The sequence below is a fragment of the Nerophis ophidion genome, linkage group LG03 (assembly GCF_033978795.1).
Source record: "Nerophis ophidion isolate RoL-2023_Sa linkage group LG03, RoL_Noph_v1.0, whole genome shotgun sequence".
Taxonomy (NCBI): domain Eukaryota; kingdom Metazoa; phylum Chordata; class Actinopteri; order Syngnathiformes; family Syngnathidae; genus Nerophis; species Nerophis ophidion.
Genome location: NC_084613.1, coordinates 59250807 through 59272316, shown reverse-complemented (window position 1 = coordinate 59272316; position 21510 = coordinate 59250807). Strand labels below are relative to the sequence as shown.

Below are 21510 nucleotides of genomic sequence, written 5' to 3'. Positions count from 1 at the left end.
ATAGTTGTGCAGTATAAGGATTGATCCAAAATAATATATTGAAGTTAAGTGTGAGACTTTCATTTAAGTGAAGAGAGAACCGTGAACTAAACAGGAAAAATAATTATAGCACCTTAACCACAACTGCATTTACTGCTTTTCCTCTGACTGACCCTACAAAGCTTAGCACAACAAAACCATACTTATTCCCTCACTATGTATGTATGCATGCATTGATGAGTAATAGGCGTTACACCAATATCTTCGTGTGTTTGACATACTTGGCTGCTAAAGCTATTTGCGATTTAAGTTAGTTTACTGTAATTCATTAAGATGACTTGATTTAGTTTATTTTGCTGTGGTAATGCTGCCCTGTGATAGATATTTTAGTGCCAGACTATAAAAAGCCAGCTGAGGCCAGCCCTCATTACCCAAATGAGCTTACAAGCTTACAAGGAGGTGAGTTTTATATGCTTTAACGTGACATATGTACATGCCAAGGGGTTCACAGAAAGCCTCACTAATCCCTTCAGCCGCGTGTCCTTTGTCAGGTACTCAGTGATGTTTTTCTGAGGACAGCCATGCTACAAGAAATTTCAATAGAGATGGCCAGCAAACTCTGGATTTACTTTTCCAATCTATGAAATGTTAACACAAATGGATTTATCAATACTCTGGTATGTTTTTTTCTTCATCGAAAGAGAATTCATCAGATTCAGCTGTCTCTGCCATTTGAAGGTAACAGCTACAGGGGGTGGCTAAAGGACCTTGGATATTCTCTGCATCACTTACTCCACCGTTTACCATTTTGATGGTATCGGGGTGAAAAATTTGCAAGCTTACCATTTGGAAAATGGGATGTTCACCATCCAAAGGTAATACTTTTGGGACTGCGGGCTCTTTGAAGAGGGGAAGAATGTTGCCCGCTGTACCTCCAGAGCAGCCTAGACAAGTCAATGCCAATCATATTTCTGCTGGATCTATTAAAGACAGGAAGTCTATTGGACAAAAACAGTTACTTCAAGAGGATGAACTGCCATTATCACAAGAAGATACACGTGTGACTGTACCTGCCACAGAGGTATTAAACCCGAATACATTGACAAGTCAAAGGATAGATAACAGCAACATGATGCAGAAAAACGTAAACAATGGGGACAAGCAGGAAGTAATTGAGAAAAAGGCAGGCAAAAAAACAAAGAGGATTTCTAGAGGTATGAAAGTGCTGAAAAGGAAAGATAAGGAGATGCAGAAAATTGATTTCCCCGAACTTCTGGTAAAAGCTCACCAAGCTGCTTATGCCTTTTTAAATCCCAGCATAAACAAATATGATGATGTACTTGAACTGCTGGAAAAAGCAATGCAAACTCAAGCCTTTTTACAGCCAATGGTTTCTTTTCTGGCATTGCGCTATGAAGAAATAATTCAGGTTCTGGAAGAAATTGTTGATGAAGGAGAAAAAATGCTTAAAGAACATGGCGAACATCTTGCATGGCCAAGTCAATTGAAAAACCTCTCATCTTCTGCACCTCTAAAATCACGCTCTGCTGTAGAGCCCCCACCGGATTTGTTGCAGCAGCTGCTTCAATACACCACACAGAGAATGCAGAATGTGAGCCAGACTGTTGGAGGAATTGGGGACTCTGCCCTGCAGGAGGCGGTGGAATACTTCTATTCTGTCTCAGAACTTTTAGAGGAGAAACTGAAAGTCAAACGTGAAGTTGAGACTAGGATAATGCGACTGTCATCCCGCATTGAATTGGCATCTCTTCGCAAACTCGGGGCAGAAGACTCTGCTCTTTTTAGCGAGGACAGTGGTATTGGGGCTGAGAGTGAATCCCTTGCTGGATCAGAAGGGCATCATAGGCGTGTGAGTTGTGAATCTAGTGGAACGAACAGAACTACTCCAATACGTCATTTGGCATACACCTCAGCAGGAGTGGCAAGGAAAAAACAGGCGTGTCAAATAAGTCCAAGTGCTTCCCTCACTTCACTGAACTCATTAGCTTCTATGTGCACAATGATGGCTAATATGCAAGGTGAATCATTACAAGGATCAGTCTCTTTAGATGATGGCGAGGAAGATGATGATGGAAATAAAACGGATGGAGACATTGGAAATAGACACGAAGGGATGAGAAAGCAAATTACTTCTCCACTGTTAAATTGTGAACAACGAAAACCATTTCGCTTACCCTCCAAACGTATAGAGAATCCTAAAAACGTAGAAATGACCTTAAAAATGAAAAATGCTATGAGTGGTAAATTACAGTTCCACCAATCAACAAGTGTTGTTGCCAAATCAAAGGTAACAGGTAGTCCAAAAGCAGTGAGAGGACAAGTGACTGATGAGGTGGGGCCAACTCTAAAAAGATCTCAAACAACAGTTCGAAGAGCAGTAGTCAAAGCAACCCCAGTGGTGGAAGAAAGACGTTCCCGTTCTGTTGAATCCTTGCGGAGCAAATGTGACGATCCCACTTTGCTTGAACTGGAAAAGCCTCAGAAAAAAATAAACCAGAGGTTGCATAAAACAGCCAAACGCAAGGACAGCGTAAAGCAAAATTCAAAGGCAACACAATCCAAACAAAGTCATAGAACATCACCAGCAGATTCTCCGAGAATAAATCGTAAGCACCCATCTTTGGAGAAAGAGGGCAATCTACGAGACAAGGCAACGCTTACAAAGCGCATCACCAAATGTCAGGAAGCTGCCACCAGTATAGAGGAAGACGATAAGCCGAAAGATCAAACAACATTTAAGGGCCCTGTTAAAGCTACACCCCCTCCGAGCCCCCCTGTATCACCAAGACCCTCTTCAAGTCTGTACAAAGGCAGGAATTCTGTCAGAAAACTCATAGATACTTTCAGTCAAGGAATAGAAGATATGGACAGCTCTGATGTTATTGGACCACTTAGGGGTGTACGAAAGTGTGGTGTTCCAGTGTTGCCAGGTTTAGGAAATGTCACAGCTTTCCTGAGCCCGGGGAAAACCAGTTGTAGACCTGATCGAACACAATGTGAGAACACTGATTATTTAGATTTGGATAGTCTTCCTCCACCCCCACTAGAAGTGTTAATGGACAATTCATTTGAAAGTGCTGGTGTAACAGATGCTGGAACAATCAAACCTGAAAAATCACCAATGGCAAAAAGGACTGGACTGTCACAGCGACTACGGGCCTCAGGTCAATCTGTGATAGTGCTACCAAGCAAAGGTGGTGTGCCACAATGTACAAAGGAAATTTCCCCAGCTAAAGTAGATAAAGTCATAACATTCCAGACAAATGTCAGTCAACCAGATGTTCAAGGAGAACTTGACCCAATGAAGGAAATAAATTCTACTTTGTTGCTGCAAATTAGAAAAAATAGATACCTTAAACACTCTTCCAACTCACAGTTGGAAAATTCTTTAAACAATTATGAAGTAACAAGTCAATCTACAAGTCAAAATAATTCAACAACTATACAGGAGGATGACAACCTCTTGATGGCAGAAATAAACTCAACATTGTCCGAAGTGCCTCCCTCATCGGCCGCCAGTATTCAGTCATTTGCCACTCCAGCACAGTCAAAGGGTCGAGTGTTGCCATCCACGCCTTCGACTAAAAGGACTACTCATCGAAGACTTCCTAGTCCCCATAGTTTCAAAAAGCCACCAACACCGCCCTCGTCAGCCAGTCCCCCAGTAACCAGAAGACCTACCACTACACCAGAAGGTCCCAAGATGCATACCAGCTGGCCTGTTATGAAGACTTTGAATTCAAATGTTTCCTCCTTATACCCCTTCAAAGCACCATCACCGCCTGCTTCACCAAAAGTTCAAAGATGGTCAAGAGAAAACAGCACCGAAGACTCTCCTCGGTTGATCAGTAATGCACGGTCCGTCTTTTGCCCAATTTCCTCATCCTTGTTTGAGGCCAAGCCTTGTACAGCGCCTCAAACGACTCAAGCCTGGACGTCTGCCGGAGGCTCTTCTCTAACACATACTTGTGGGAATCGTGGCCGGTTTCCTATGTATGTCACAGGCCCTCGACCTTTTATCCAACGAAGCCATTCAGAAAGAAGATCAAGTTTAAACCTTCCACCTCAATCCCCAGGCTTCTCAGTTGCTGAGACTTGTGGAAGTGAACCAGCTATTTGCACACAGGGGTAAGTATTGATACCTTTCATAATAAAAATCCCAAATCTGAATCCAAAATCCCAAATTGTCAGTTTAAGGCCTACTGAAATGAGATTTTCTTATTTAAACGGGGATAGCAGGTCCATTCTATGTGTCATACTTGATCATTTTGCGATATTGCCATATTTTTGCTGAAAGAATTTAGTAGAGAAAATCGACGATAAAGTTTGCAACTTTTGGTCGCTAATAAAAAAGCCTTGCCTTTACCGGAAGTAGCAGACGATGTGCGCATGACGTCACGGGTTGTAGGGCTCTTCACATCCTCACATTGTTTATAATCATAGCCACCAGCAGCAAGGGCTATTTGGACCAAGAAGGCGACACTTTCCCCATTAATTTGAGAGAGGATGCAAGATTTGTGGATGAGGAAAGTTAGAATAAAGCACAAAAAAAAAAAAAAAGAAAAGGCGACGGCTCCAGGCGACGGCAGTGGGAGTGATTCAGATGTTATTAAGACACATTTATTAGGATAATTCTGGAAAATCTCTTATCTGCTTATTGTGTTAATAGTGTTTTAGTGAGATTATAAAGTCATACCTCAAAGTCGGATGGCTGCGGTGACCGCCAGTGTCTCTGAGAGAAGCCACTGGAGGAGCCAAGATCACAGCTGCCTTTTTGACAGCTGCAGGAGGGGGTCGCATAATCTGCTAAAGTCTCCGGTAAGAGCCAACTTAATATCACAATTTTCCCATCCAAAAACTTGCTGGTTGACGTAGAGAAACATGTTCACTTGACCGCTCCGTGTCAAAGCTTCACAACAAACAAAGAAACACCGGCTGTGTTTCGGTTGCAGCTGCAATCCACCGCTTTCCACCAACAGCATTCTTCTTGATAGTCTCCATTATTAATTGAACAAATTGCAAAAGATTCAGCAACACAGAAGTCCAAAATACTGTGTAATTATGCGATGAAAAGAAACGACTTTTAGCCGTAAGTGGTGCTGAGCTAAAATGTCCCCTCCAACCAATAACGTCACAAACACGCGTCATCATTCAGTGACGTTTTCAATAGGAAACTCTGCGGGAAATTTAAAATTGTAATTTAGTAAACTAAACCGGCCATGTTGGCATGTGTTGCAATGTTAATATTTCATCATTGATATATAAACTATCAGACTGCGTGGTCGGTACTAGTGGGTTTCAGTAGGCCTTTAAGTTGGTACCTCATGCATGGCTTTCCTACTAAATATGGAAAATGGCTTACAGCAGTAAAAAGTCAGATGTATTAAAGTGTTCACACACACAAATCTAAGCACATTTTTTCGTTACATTGCAATCTACTTGAAATCGACCGCAAACGTCTGCGTGGTTGGCACGCCCAGACCCAGCTTAGCCCAAGCCACCTTATAAATACGCAAATCATATTGAAAGTAGATATGTGACTGAGAACAGCACGCGCTGCCCAATTAGGACTCAGTAGGAGGTGCTTATTTCTCCATCTACAGAAAACAGCACACAGGCTAAAAAAGTAAATGTTCGGGCATCAACATCAAAGAAAGTGAAGTAAAAGATGCTGCACGGCAGGTTTTTATGTGCATACACAAGCATGGTAACTGAAGTCTCAGGTGTGTCTGGGTTTAAGTCCAGCAGTATGGAGTTTGGATGTTCTTCCCTTGCTAGCAGGGGTTATCTCCTGGTATCAAATCCAGATCTTTTTTTTTAGCAAATTAACTTGACATTGTTTTTATTTGTCATGGGAGTTTGCCTAACCAGTCTACATGTGTTTTGTGGACTTGGAGAAGGCATTCGACCGTGTCCCTCAGGAATTCCTGTGGGGAGTGCTCAGAGAGTATGGGGTACCGGACTGTCTTATTGTGGCAGTCCGCTCCCTGTACGATCAGTGCCAGAGCTTAATCCGCATTGCCGGCAGTAAGTCGAACACATTTCCAGTGAGGGTTGGACTCCGCCAAGGCTGTCCTTTGTCATCGATTCTGTTCATAATTTTTATGGACAGAATTTCTAGGCGCAGTCAAGGCGTTGAGGGGTATCGGTTTGGTGGCCGCGGGATTAGGTCTCTGCTTTTTTCAGATGATGTGGTCCTGATGGATTCATCTGGCCGGGATCTTCAGCTCTCACTGGATCGGTTCGCAGCCGAGTGTGAAGCGACCGGAATGAGAATTAGCACCTCCAAGTCCGAGTCCATGGTTCTCGCCCAGAAAAGGGTGGAATGCCATCTCGAGGTTGGGGAGGAGACCCTGCCCCAAGTGGAGGAGTTCAAGTACCTAGGAGTCTTGTTCACGAATGAGGGAAGAGTGGATTGTGAGATCGACAGGCGGATCGGTGCGGCGTCTTCAGTAATGCAGACGTTATACCGATCCGTTGTGGTGAAGCAGGAGCTGAGCCGGAAGGCATAGCTCTCAATTTACCGGTCAATCTACGTTCCCATCCTCACCTATGGTCATGAGCTTTGGGTCATGACCGAAAGGATAAGATCACATTAGAGATAGGGTGAGAAGCTCTGTCATTCGGGAGGAACTCAAAGTAAAGCCGCTGCTCCTCCACATCGAGAGGAGCCAGATGAGGTGGTTCGGGCATCTGGTCAGGATGCCACCCGAACGCCTCCCGAGGAAGGTGTTTAGGGCACGTGACTGTTAGGAGCCCACGGGGAAGATCCAGGACACGTTGGGAAGACTATGTCTCCCGGGTGGCCAGGGAACGCCTCAAGATCCCCCGGGAAGAGCTAGACGAAATGGCTGGGGAGAGGAAAGTCTGGGCTTCCCTTCTTAGGCTGTTACCCCCGCGACCCAACCTCGGATAAGCGGAAGAAGGTGAATGGATGTTTTTAATTGTGTAGGGAGAAAAACCCACAAACGCATGAAGAGAAAGTTAAAACTCCACAAAGAGTTCACATGCTGAGAGTGGTCTATGAAGTCCAACAGGAAAGTGTATTTAATAAATGAAGAAAAGCAATGATTTTTGATATTTTTACTCTTTTCCCCCAGTTTCCCACTGAAGGCCAATGCACAAAGCTATTGTATTATTGCCATATTGTATTTGGGAAATGTGAGCTTTTTGGAGGGCTCTTTGTAGTACGAGTAAAAGTGTGTGTGCGGAGAAACTTTGACTCTGTATGCAGGCAGTGATTTTATTTGTATTTCAAAAGCATCTTTTGAGGGATTGGTTTTGACTCAATGCTCTTTAGGACTATGTATTGAGGTTAAAGATGAGGATGACTGTGTAACTGCAATTATCAACTCCACCCTTCTCAGTAGTTGAATCTCTGACACCTTGACCCTGTTCCTCATGTACTGCAAAACAAGGCAAATCCATTTCCCCAGCAACTTTCATAACTTTTTCACATAATTTTCAAAACAAGCCGGGTACACTAAGCTCTTTGAGCGATGATTGACATTAACATTGTCTTTTTGACAAGGAAAGGACACATACATTTGAAGAAGTGCTTGAAGAGTGTCTTTATCGCACTTAAACCAAAAACCTGGCTGCTCTACAGCCAACGATGCATGAGAAAAAATACTGCCGGTACACATCTTCAACGAAATGCATCCCTCAAAATAGACAATTTTTTCCCACCCAAAAATGATCAGTACAATACACACAAGCCAAAATGTTATGAATATAGCTCCTGGAGCACTTTGCAGCAGAACCTCTGCATATAGAAAACCCCAAACCAGTGAAGTTGGTACGTTGTGTAATTCGTAAATAAAAACAAAATACAATGATTTGCCAATCCTTTTCAACGTATATCCAATTGAAAACACTGCAAAGAAAAGATAATTAATCTTCGGACTGAGAACCTTTTTTTTTTTTTTTTTTTGCTAAAAATCATTAATTTAGAATTAAATGGTAGCAACACGTTGCAAAAAGTTGTCACAGGAGGATTTTTACCACTGTGTTACATGGCCTTTCCTTTTAACAACACTAAGTAAATGTGTGGGAACTGAGGAGACCAATTTTTGAAGGTTTTCAGGTGGAATTTTTTCTCATTCTTGCTTGATGTACAGCTTAAGTTGTTCAACAGTCCGGGGTCTACATTGTCATATTTTACGCTTCATAATGCGGCACACATTTTCAATGGAAGATAGGTCTGGACTACAGGCAGGCCAGTTTATTACCCACAATCTTTTACTATGAAGCCATGTTGTTGTAACAGAATCTTGGCATTGTCTTGCTGAAATAAGAAGGGGCGTCCATGATAACGTTGCTTGGATGGCCACATATGTTGCTCCAAAACCTGTATGTACCTTTCAGCATTAATGGTGCCTTCACAGATGTGTAAGTTACCCATTCCCTGGGCACTAATACACCCCCATACCATCACAGATGCTGGCTTTTGAACTTTGCGCCTATAACAAAAAATGTGGACTCGTCATACCACAAAACATGTTTCCACTTTGCATCAGTCCATCTTTAATGAGCTCGGGCCCAGTAAAGCCGGCAGCATTTCTGGGTATATGGATAAATGGCTTTCACTTTGCATAGTAGAGTTTTAACTTGCACTTACACATGTTGCGACAAACTGTAGTTACCAACAGTGGTTTTCTGAAGTGTTCCTGAGGCCATCTGGTGATATCCTTTACACACTGATGTCACTGTTTGATGCAGAACCGCCTGAGGGATCCAAGGTCACGGGCATTTAATGTTACGTGCAGTGATTTCTCCAGATTCTCTGAATCTTTTGATGATATCATGGACAGTAGATGGTGAAATCCCTAAATTCCTTGCAATAGCTCGTTAAGAATATTTTTTTTTCTTAAACTCTTCGACAATTTTCTAATGCATTTGTTCACAAAGTGGTAACCCTCACCCCATCCTTGTTTGTGAATGACAGGGCATTTCATGAAAGCTGCTTTTAAACCCAATCATGCCATCCACCTGTTTCCAATTAGCCTGTTCACCTGTGGGACTTTCCACAAAGTGTTTGATGCGCATTCCTCAACTTTCTCAGTCTTTTTCGCCACTTGTGTCAGCTTTTTTGAAACATGTTGCAGGTATAAAATTCCAAGTGAGCTAATATTTGCAAAAAATAACAAAGTTTACCAGTTCGAACGTTAAGTATCTTGTCTTTGCAGTCTATTCAATTGAATATAGGTTGAAAATGATTTGCAAATCATTGTATTCTGTTTTTATTTACGATTTACACAACTTGCCAACTTCACTGCTGTTAGGGTTTGTAAATCGAACAAAATATCAAGATTAATTCCACCTTGAAAATGTTAGCATTGTGATGTGTGAGCAACTGTGTTTGCGCTGTTCCAAAACTGTCAAAATGAACATTAAAGACATAACCAAAAGAATACCAGGAGACACTTTTCTAATCCAAAATTGTATACCATGTTGCAATGAATAATTTTGTTCCTGTTATTTTTATAGACTAGATGATGAACTATCAAGAGAAGCGGAATCATGGGGAAGCCAGTCCAGCCTCAGATCAACTCCACTCTCTGCATCCTACCCGGATTTGTGTGTTGTTGGACAGGCCTTGCACAGGGACTAAATGGACCAATGACCAGTGGACCACTGGGATTATGGATTAACAGGTTTTAGAAAGGATTTAAAGTGATGATTCACCACTGGTAAGAGAGGAGTCTTTGTAGCCACCTTGAGGTTCTACAACACATGGACAATGTCCATCCATCCATCCATCCTTTTCTACCGATTATTCAATGTCGGTATGAGCAAATGTGCATTTCTACATATTTATACATTTCAAGCAGATGCAAAAAAAGCAATCTTGTGCTGACATAACCTGATTTATTTACAAAACGAGGTTGATTGATCAGCGGATTCCTAAAAGCAACATCCTATTTCATATATTTTTGTAATAAAAATATCATTTTGAGCTACCAGACTTTCTATTACTGTTACTGCACGTTCCAGAAGCCGCTGATTCTATGACAGTTTTCCGTATGTCAAAACACTGTATGTAATTAGTTTATAACCAATGATTTTTTTTTTTTTTTAATTTTCTGTTTTTCAGACCTCTTTTTGTACAGTGTAGTAAACTGTAAACAAACAATGTTCCTTGCAATTTATATTAATTCTGTTGACTCCATCCATTGTAAATACTGTTTACTGGGGGTGTTTACAAAAATCGATTCACATTCGAATCAGGATTATTACTTAATTTTATATAATATTTTTTTAAATAAATATTACGTAATTTAAAAAAATAATATTTGTTTTCTTTTAAAGGGGTCATATTATGATTTATTACCTACATTCAACACATGTATTTGTGGTCTACATAATACATAATAGTGGTTTGCAAATATTATATTTTACGGACTATCTTCAAGCCGCTTTCTGATCGTCTCTTCAGAATTCACCGTTTTATGGACGGTCTTATTTACGTGCCTCCACTTCGGCTGTCTCTCTTCTCCTCGTCAGCCATGTTGTAGTTTAATCTGTTTTAGTCTTTATACTGAAATTAATAAGTTAGAACTATGGACTTTTTCGTATTAGAAATGGCAACGGCGGAGAATGCATGTGCATGTACGAGCCATTCTGCCCCACAACAAGAAGATAGACAAAAAGAAGGCTCTTATTGACCACATTGTCGGAATACATAGGCGGACGAAAGCTCTTCAAAAATCTCTACCATATATGGAGGTATATTTACTGACTTCACTAATACCAAAACTTCACAAGTTGGGTAAATTCCAAATGGCTCATTTGGAGGAAGTATAAAGTGAGGCAAGATTGTTTTATGAATCCCTCTGAGATGCCTCCATGGTTTGATTTCAAATTTTTAGTATTTATGCAGATCCTAAATGCACAAAAACAGGTACCAATAGGTAAAACAAAATGGTTTTACATAATAGGTTCCCTTTAAGGTTTTTTTTTTTTTAAATACCATTTTTAGGCCATCTCTGTGCTTACTCGCTGCGCATACACTTCATATATCAGGCCCCAAGAGGAGCTTGTGTAAACCTGTAACTTGAAAAATGTTTCATTATAATTTGTATCCCAAATAATATATTACAAGAATCAGTTTGGCTCAAGAAACATGAGTGGTTCACAATCACGGGTTCCCATCCCCACTGTTTACTATTCACGATAAACTATTGAAATAAGTATCATACTTGGTATAATTCAATACTGTTGAATTTGGACGCTGGAGCAGAGACAAAAAACAATAAATTAAAAATTAGGCCAAAAGCTAGGAAGGCAGAGAGAAAAGCTGAATGAAGTGGACAGAGCCATAACAGGAGAAAGATGAAAAATAACAGAAATGGCACAAAAGTATGATTAGGAATATGCAATGACTCTGAAAAGATCAGGTATAATTGGTAATAACCAGATAAACAGCATATTAAAGAAAAGGTCTTTCTGTCACAGAGAAATTGTGTGTTACTGGTAATAGAGGGTTTAAGCAGCAATTAAATGACTGAATGATTGGACATTCAAGCAAAACTGGCCACTGTACTATGCATGCGATTATTTGGGGACAATCGCAGCGTAAAATGAGTATCAAAGCCCGCTCTGCCAACAATTTATTGGACACTGAACATTTTGGACTTGCCAACACAATGTGAATGTTACAGCCAGGCAACACAGCCAATACACTGTAACTGGTATTCAAAATAACAGCGTTGAGAATTTCAGTGACATATATCCTTTTTGTTACCTAAATAATACACTGTATACATTTTTCTGAAAATAGGATGTAGCTACATTAAGGCCTAATCTACAAAACCCAAAACCAGTGAAGTTGGCACATTGTATAAATTATACATAAAAACAGAATACATTGTTTGGCAAATCCGTGTCAACTAATATTAAATTGAAATGACGACAAGGACAAGATATTTAATGTTCGAACTGAGAAAGTAATTAAAAAAAAAAAAATCATTAACTTAGAATTTAATGGCAGCAACACATTGCAAAAAAGTTGGCACTGGGGCATTTTTACCACTTTGTTACATGGCCTTTCGTTGAGAACATCAATTTTTGAAACTTTTCATGTGGAATTATTTTCTATTCTTGTTTGATGTACAGCTTAAGTTGTTCAACAGTCCGGGGTCTTCGTTGTCGTACTTTATGCTTCATAATGCGCAACACATTTTCAATGGGAGACAGCTCTGGACTACAGGGAGGCCAGTCTAGTTAATACCCGCAGTCTTTTACTACAAAGTCACGCTGTTGTAACAAGTGCAGACTGTGGCTTGGCATTGTCTTGCTGAAATAAGCAGGGGCGTCAATGAAAAAGACGTTGCTTGGATGGCAACACATGTTGCTCCAGAACCTTTATGTACCTTTCAGCATTAATGGTGCCTTCACAAATGTGTTAGTTACCCATGCTTTGGGCACTAATACGCCCCCATACCGTCACAGATGCTGGCTTTTGAACTTTTCCACTTTGCATCAGTCCATCTTAGATGACCTTGGGCTCAGCGAAGCTTGTGGTGTTTCTGGGTGTTGTTGATAAATGGCTTTTGCTTTGCATAGCAGTGTTAGCTTGCACTTACAGATGTAGCAACCAACTGTAGTCACTGACAGTGATTTTATAAAGTGTTCCTGAACCCACATGGTGATATCCTTTACACAATGATGTCGCTTTTTGATGCACTACTGCCTGAAGGATCCAAGGTCACTGGCATTCAATGTTGGTTTTCAGCCTTGCTGCTTACGTGCAGTGATTTCTCCAGATTCTCTGAAACTTTGGATGATATTCTAGACCTCAGATGGTGAAATCCCTAAATTTGTTGCAATAGCTCGTTGAGAAATGTTGTTCTTTAACTGTTTGACAATTTGCTCACGCATTTGTTGACAAATTAGTGACCCCCGCTCCATCCTAGTTTGTGAATGACTGAGCATTTCATGGAAGCTGCTTTTATACCCAATCATGACATCCACCTGTTCCCAATGACATCCACCTGTTCCCAATTAGCCTGTTCACCTGTGGGATGTTCCAATTAAGTGTTTGATGAGCATTCCTCAACTTTTTTGCCATTTGTGCCACATTTTTTGAAACATGCTGCAGGCATCAAATTCCAAATGAGCTAATATTTGCAAAAAATAACAAAGTTTACCAGTTTGAACATTAAGTATCTTGTGTTTGCAGTCTATTCAATTGAATATAGGTTGAAACAAGATGAGCAAATCATTGTATTTTGTTTTTTACACAACGTGCCAACTTCACTAGTTTTGGGTTTTGTACTAAGATCCAAATAACTGCTAAATAGTGGGTAAACACTATGAAATTGTGTGTACTATAATTGATGTTTCACGGATGATCAACTAAGACTGTGTGTACACTCAACAAGTGTAAAAATGGTGCTTCGCCTAATTTAAAGGACGTTTTTGCATGTATACCGGCTGTCACCATGGAGAGACTCATTTTCCTCCACATTTATGCCATCCTATGGTCCATCCTTTGGCGTTTATTCATGTTTTTGACATGCAGCACACAACTATATTATGTACCACATTTTCTGGGCTTTATCGAAGCCCCATTTACAAAACAAACCACACTTTTAGCAAGCTAAAGATGCGCTTTGGGATGCTCTGTGGTGTTGTGATCGTTTAGAACATTCAATTTGCAAGACGTTTTTTCATATAGGAGATATATTGTAATAATATATTTTTTACATGAAAAAATGAATGGCTTTAAAAAAAAGAAGAAAAAAAAAGTAATTTGTTTTAATCAGTCCCTTAAGTCAATAAAGGTATAACATGTCACGGAGGATATTCCTTATATTTTTTTGTTTCTGACATTCCAAAGATGTTGACACTCAAACAGATTGAATATTCTCTTTCTTAATAGTTAACCACCTTTCTTAACACCTTTTGTGCGTAACTGTGCCAGTTTGCACATTCTTTGCAGACATGTTAAATATAAACACCAAACTGCAGCCGCAGAACACTTATAGTCTTGATAAATCACATTGCAAGTGCTGAATGATTATATCTGCATCTTATCCTCCCAGTATTGTGGGTGTTTTGATAATCAGCACAAATTCTGCATATACATGAAGACAAACACACTAAATGGATTGCGCTCTCTATTTTTATCCTTTTATAGATTAGACCGTAAATAAGACTCAAGAGGTGTGTTTTGTTATTGCTAAACCATTATCCAATTGCACATTTATTCAGTCTACACATTCTCCAGCATTTCAGAGCACGTAATAGACAACAACTAGATTTGTTGTCAGCTGCTGCACGGAACCCATCAGTTTGTGTACAATTGCAGTCAGATGTCAAAGATTACTGCGTGGAGAATTTTTGACAGAACCTTTTTTTTCCCCGTGTTGCTCGGAAACATATGCATAATGTATGACCTCATGAGGAAATGCAAAACATTCACAGCTGAACAATAACAGCGGATTATATGACCAGAATAGAAAAATAGTCTGTGCAAAAACCTTGACATTTTATCTTATTTAATTGTGATTGAAAACCAATACATCAGCATCTGCTTTGTTTTCAGCAAATCCTACTGCAAGATGACAGCATTAGTTCTTTACCGACCCCTGTAGTCACATCAGAATATCACAATCTAAGCTTTCCATCCTGCTATGAAAGTCTCATCCATTGCACCAAAGCAAGTCTAAAGCAAATACAAAAATCTAATGTGTCTCCCTTTATCCCATTTAAACAGTTTGACCATTTTGGCTTACAGTTATTGATCTCTGTGGTCCACCGGAACAAATGAAAAACAGGACACACCAGCTGCCATGGATGTGTCTTATCAAGGCACCATGCCCAACGCTGGTGTGGACATGGCAGCTTTCAGATAATACTATCTGACAACCATCTGTGAGCTGTAGCCTCTAACTTCAAGGTGAGCTTCAACGTAGGCTGCACTGTTGTACCTGCTGGCATGCTATAACATGGTCAAACGGGAAGGATAAACTTATCTACAGAGATTTGGAGAAATAATAAATATTATCTATTTTTCTCTTTTGGATTAAGACACAACATACAAGACACAATTATTCACAATTTCTTAGTATCCTTTTAATGTAAATCATGTAATTTATTATGGTAGATAAGTGACATACTTATATTAGTTACTTTCCAGGCCGTCTCAGTTGTTTTTAAGTTGCTCGTTTCCAAGCATTAGTGGTCGACAATTACCGTATCTTCCGTACTATAAGGCGCACCTAAAAACCTAAAATTTTCTCAAAAGCTGACAGTGTGCCTTATAATCCGAGGCGCCTTGTATATGGACTAATATTGAGCCACAACAGGTCTCACAACTACGGTAAGCAGCCACCGATTTCATTTTCCCCCGTAGGAGAAGAAGCGCGCGGTGCATGCTGGGATATACGTATTACTGCGCCAGGCCGTGCTGTTTCATTTCCATTTGTGTGTTCACATGTAAAGACCCCAAAATGGCTCCCATTGAGAGAGATGATTTCAGGAAAGCAGGAATTGTCACTGAACTGCTGGACAACAGCAGCAACACTGACTCCATTAACAACGTCTCGAAATAGTGCAAAGCAATAACAATATATAAATAACTCAACGTTGCTCAAACGTTAATGTCACACAACACAAAATAAACATGTAAAGCTCACTTAATTAAGTTATTCCTCATCCACGAATCCCTCGAATTTTTCTTCTTCAGTGTCCGAATTAAACATGCCACAAGAGGTCTCGCAACTACGGTAATCAGCCGTCTACCTTATTTTCTTTTCTTATATTTCGGCACTCCTCCCGCAGTCATATATCCCAGCATGCACCGCGCGCTTCTTCTTCTACGGTAATCGGCCGTCTACCGGTGCATGCTGGGATATATGACTGCGGGAAGCGTGCCGAAATATAAGAAAAGAAAATAAGGTAGACGGCTGATTACCGTAGTTGATGATCAGTCACACAGTAGAACACGGGAATAGAGCAGCAGCGAAAGAATTTAACGTTAACAGCAGCGTCACTGACTCGTTTAATGACGACTTCGACGAGACGGAGCCAGACATTTTGGATGCTGTATTCGCCCAACTGTTTGATTCGAACACTGAAGAAGAAGAATTTGAGGGATTCGTGGATGAGGAATAACTTAATAAAGTGAGCTTTGCATGTTTATTTTGTGTGTTGTGTTGTGTGACATTATCGTTTGAGCAACGTTGAGTTATTGATATATTATTGCTTTGCACTATTTTGAGTGTTACTGTATTGTGTTTGCACTAACGTTTGATTTACCGTAACACTATCAGACAGATTTTTACGTGTTTATGGAATCGGGGTAAACAATACAACAGCTGTTTATTCCTTTTGGGAGTGAACAGAGTTGTTAGAACGCTGGTTTGTAATCTATTAATAAAGTTTGACTGACCTATCTGACTGTTTTGTTGACATTCCCTTTAGCGCAGGTCCATCTAATGGATGCATAACGTAACCCCAGCCTCTACTGTAGCATCTATTCTATGCACCATATGATGCAGTGCGCCTTATATATGAACAAAATATTAAAATAGGCCATTCATTGAAGGTGCGCCTTATAATCCAGTGGGCCTTATATAGTGGGGCAAAAAGTATTTAGTCAGCCACCGATTGTGCAAGTTCTCCCAATTAAAATGATGACAGAGGTCTGTAATTTTCATCATAGGTACACTTCAACTGTGAGAGACAGAATGTGAAAAAAAATCCAGGAATTCACATTGTAGGAATTTTAAAGAATTTATTTGTAAATTATGGTGGAAAATAAGTATTTGGTCAACCATTCAAAGCTCTCATTGATGGAAGGATGTTTTGGCCCAAAATCTCACGATACATGGCCCCATTCATTCTTTCCTTAACACGGAGCAATCGTCCTGTCCCCGTAGCAGAAAAACAGCCCCAAAGCATGATGTTTCCACCCCCATGCTTCATAGTAGGTGTGGTGTTCTTGGGATGCAACTCAGTATTCTTCTTCCTCCAAACACGACGAGTTGAGTTTATACCAAAATGGATACATGGATGAAACAGCAGAGGATTGGGAGAATGTCATGTGGTCAGATGAAACCAAAGTAGAACTTTTTGGTACAAACTCAACTCGTCGTGTTTGGAGGAAATTACAGAACTCTGTCATCATTTTAAGTGGGAGAACTTGCACAATCGGTGGCTGACTAAATACTTTTTTGCCCCACTGTAGTGCGGAAAATATCGTATAATGTTCTCATCTCAGTGTGGGAACTGGAGACTAAACATCACGCTGAATGAACTCTATCCATAATGAACACATGAGCCGTCGCTGTAGAGTCGGGAACATTACTGGGTTCATTCACCATGGCACAGAGTGAAAACTGTCAAACGAGACAGAAAAAAAAAAATAACATGCCTGTTGGCTTTTTAACATGACAATGCATAACTTATTTCAGTCTGAGTTAGCATAAACCTGGGATTAGCACAGCGTTTTTTAACATCGTTTATAAACATAAATTATAAAGTATTTGCATGAAATAATGACTGATATCTGTACACAAAAACCTGATTAATACGCCACCACTGCTTACGACACTGATTTGTCAGTCCTGTGTTAAGGATGCGAACAGATTGCTGACGCTCAAAACCTGTTGGCTTCCCTCTCTGTCCTTGTTTTGACGAAAACAGGAGGTGATGTACCTGTGCATCTAACTAAATTGTCCCACCAGAAACAAACTAAAATTATATGGCCTTACAAAATAAGATAGTTAACATTTAAGAAATATTTATAACAATGCTATATCCACAGCTGCTGTTTCGTGTCAGTGAGTGAGTCAGCGAGAGAAGTGAGGGAGTGGTAATAGTGAGAGCCGCAGAAGCCAGTGGCTTGGTGGATGACTGTGTGCAAAACATCAATAAAGTGACAGAGTTCCAACAAATCGCCGGCCTCGTCATTCACCCTCAAGTCCGGGGCTGTAAAGGGGGTGGGGGGTGTTTGAGTTGGGGGTGTGTGTATATTGTAGCGTCCCGGAAGAGTTAATGCTGCAAAGATTTCTGGATATTTGTTCTGTTGTGTTTATATTGTGTTACGGTGTGTATGTTCCCCCAAAATGTGTTTGTCATTCTTGTTTGGTGTGGGTTCACAGTGTGGTGAATATTTGTAACAGTTTTAAAGTTATTTATACGGCCACCCTCAGTGTCACCTGTATGGCTGTTGATTAAGTATGCCTTGCATTTGCTTATGTGTGTGTGTAACAGCCGCATACATTAGCAACTGGTCCGGTACGCTGTTTGTATGGAGGGAAAGCGAACGTGACGACAGGTTGTAGAGGACGCTAAATGTGGTGCCTTAAAGGCATGACCCCAAAATTGTTGTCCGGGTGGAAATCAGGAGATATTCGGGAGAATGGTTGCCCCGGGAGATTTTCGGGGCGGTGGGGGGTACTGAAGTTGGGTAGTCTCCCGGGAAAATCGGAGGGTTGGCAGGTTTGGCTGCCGTACCCCGCGCAGTGCCAGCTTTTCAAACCAGTTTGTGACAATGAATGACGGTGATGTGGAAGGGGAAACAGACTATGTGAGCAAAGAAAATGCAAGTTATTATGGCATTTCAAGCCTGTCATATTGTGACGATGAGTCTGTTGGAGTGAGGAATGCAGCGGCCGAGGTGCAACGTGAGCTCATTCAATCCAAGTTCTCAAGCACAAACCCTTTCATTAATACTGGGGAGGACAGTGGCTGTCATCAATATGTCGTGGCTGACATCTAAAGTAACTCATGTTTTCATAAACACCAACCCGACAACGTCATTCCACCACCTGGTGCTATTGCAACGCCACATTCAAATCCCTTTTCCCAGGCGCACCGAGAGAGTTATACCCACAGCATCCCCCAGACATTTGACCCCCCAGCCCCCATTTGCCTCTTTGCCTGTACACAACATACCCTTCTCCATCTAAAGACAATAATTGTTCAATCGACAAAACACACAAACATTACAAATCCTTTTCGGCCTCAGTCTGACGGACAGGTTGAAAGGTTCAATGCCACCCTGCAAAAGATCCTGGCCACAACAGCCGTGTGTTGCCACTGGGACTGGGATTTAATAATTCCCTACGCTGTCTTAGCCTATAGGGCAACAAAGCACAGCTCATTTGGTTTAAGTCCCAACTACATGATATTTGGCAGGAAAGTGAGCGAACCATTGGACCTGGTACCTGGCCTGCCACCGGACCCTGAACCAGCTCCCTCTGTCCTGGCCTTTGTCCAGCACCTTCAAGAGCGAGTAGAGCTGGCGGACCAAATCACCAGAGATGCTCTCTGAAAATCTGTAAAACATGCAAAGAGACAATATGACAAAAACCGTTACCGCACACATTACAATGTTGGTGATGCTGTGTGGTTGTCAGGCTTGTCACTGAAAGTTGTGTTATGTTTTGGTTGTTCCTCTTTTTGTGTTTTATTTCCTGTCAGCGCTCTTATTTTGGTTCCTTTTCCTGCACGTCTCCCTGAGCGCTTGTTTCCCTCAGCTGTACCTGATTGGCAGTCTGGCACACCTGGCGGCAATTACCAATCAGGCTACTATTTATACCTGCCTCGCACTCCGGTCAAGGCTGGAGTATTGAGAGCTGTGTGCAATTTGCTGTGTCCTAGTTCATCGTTTCCTGTTTGCTGGTTTCTGTGTGCTGTCACCTGTTTTTCTGGTATTCTGTAACCTGTTATCCTGATTCCTGTTTTCCCTGCATTTTGGGCATTAAAATCATGTTTCCCTGCATCAAGGCTACCATATCTGCATCTCGGGATTCGTCACCACCTTTTCCTGACAGTGTTACCTCATCAAAGGAACAATGAAATCCAAAATCAACGTGAGGAAGATCCTCCCGTCTTACGAGGGGCCATTCTTTGTGTTGGGACAGTTGGACGACCTGTTCAATCGAAACCAGAAAGGGCCAAAAACTAAGCTGAAGGTGGTTCACCACAATCAGCTAAAGCCTTATTGCGGCCGTGACCCACTGGACAACACCTTGGTCCTGGAGCAAGCGCAGCTCTGGACACCAATGGAGGTGCCACCCCCGGATGATGTCGATCCTGCTGTGTACAATCATTTCCCAAAATTTTAGTATTTTCTTAGTTTCAGTTATTACTTCATATAAAAGTAATTCTTTTCACAATATGCCCTGAATGGGCTCTGCAGCGTTTGGAGGAAAACTTGCATACGTCACAGAAAATTGTCAGTTAGTTGAACACGTTTTTAGATTCACAAGATTTTGCGCACGCCGATACTCTAAACTCTTGAAGCAAGTAAACAATTCTGCTCTGATGATGGAGCATGACCACATGAAAACTTTCTCCAAAAATGTGCTTGCACTGACTACAGTGTATGATTTGTGGAATACGCCTCCATGCAAAATGTTTCGTCCTTGGTTATTCAAGACATGTTGGAAAATATCATCGTTCCAATATTTGATGGAGATAGATATCTACATATATCCATATTTTAGAGTTATTTCTTCCTCTAGTCATATTCGAAATAGCTAGTGTTTTCCATTTGTACTTTTTCTATTTTATAATCTCATTTCTTTGGTACACTGCAAGTTAATCTTGGCTTTAGGAATGTGAGGAGCAGATATACTCCCTTTCTTATCTCATCCTGTACTCAGCTAAGGAGAAACAATAGACATGTGTATTGGTTCCGGAGGGTGGGGGCTGATTGGATTCAAGAAGTAGTCTCTTCCCGTTTGAATATTAGATCAATTTGGGAAATGCGATTGAAAGGTTGTTGTATCTAGATTGGTCTCCCAAAGCAATGGTAATAAAATATCAAAATGAGCAACTCTGCCTGGGATTCATTTATAACCATCTTATGTGTCATCTAACGAATCTGGGAGGTGACCGGCAGAAGACCGGATCGGAACAAAACAATGCACAAAGTCAACGAGTATACCCTGGAAAGAAAGGAATAAACATTTAAATTTAAAGTATTATTGAAAGATTTGGGAGTTCTGTTTTGTTGGGTCACCCTATATAGTAAATCCATTAACAGTGTGGCAAACCATCATTAAGGTTGTATTTTGCCATTAAAACAAAATGTCATAAATTAATTTTGAGATAAGCCAGCCTCAGGTTAGTGATTATCAAAGCTGTATCTCTTTATTCTTTTCTGGCCTTTTGTCATTTATTCCCACTCTCACTCTAATGCAAAGGCAATTATTTTTAACACACAGTCATGCACAATCATACCTCGACTTACAAGCTCAACTGGTTATGGAATGAAGCTAAGATAAGAAATAAAGAACAATCAATAATGTACTACAATCAGCTACAGTAGTTTTATGAAGTAATTAATTAATAATTAATTTACCTTGGAGAGTAGACTTCCATGGTATCTCCATCCAGCTGCTTATCAGTCAAACACACCATCAGCATCATATTCTTCATGGATAAATGTTCGCTGTTTGGATATGATTTTAACATTCCTGGCTGGCGTTAAACACATTCTGATTCAGTATGGTGCAGACTTGTAGTGCTATGCTCAAATTGATTCAC

The 21510-nt window shown here is 40.7% G+C and overlaps 1 protein-coding gene across 2 annotated transcripts; it reads left to right on the top strand.

Annotated features, from left to right (window-relative positions):
* Nucleotides 1–503: 503 nt before the first annotated feature.
* Nucleotides 504–20703, top strand: pcare1 (photoreceptor cilium actin regulator 1). 2 transcript variants are annotated; one of them, XR_009806197.1, is made up of 3 exons: nucleotides 504–4128; nucleotides 9490–14905; nucleotides 19744–20703. XR_009806197.1 is itself a non-coding variant. In XM_061895721.1 (2 exons), the coding sequence occupies exons 1-2, from the start codon at nucleotides 833–835 to the stop codon at nucleotides 9611–9613; spliced, it is 3420 nt and encodes a 1139-aa protein (XP_061751705.1). In that variant the 5' UTR covers nucleotides 504–832; the 3' UTR covers nucleotides 9614–15687. The 2 variants fall into 2 exon arrangements, 1 of the variants encoding a protein (XP_061751705.1); XM_061895721.1 differs by lacking the exon at nucleotides 19744–20703 and having other exon boundaries at nucleotides 9490–15687.
* Nucleotides 20704–21510: the final 807 nt, after the last annotated feature.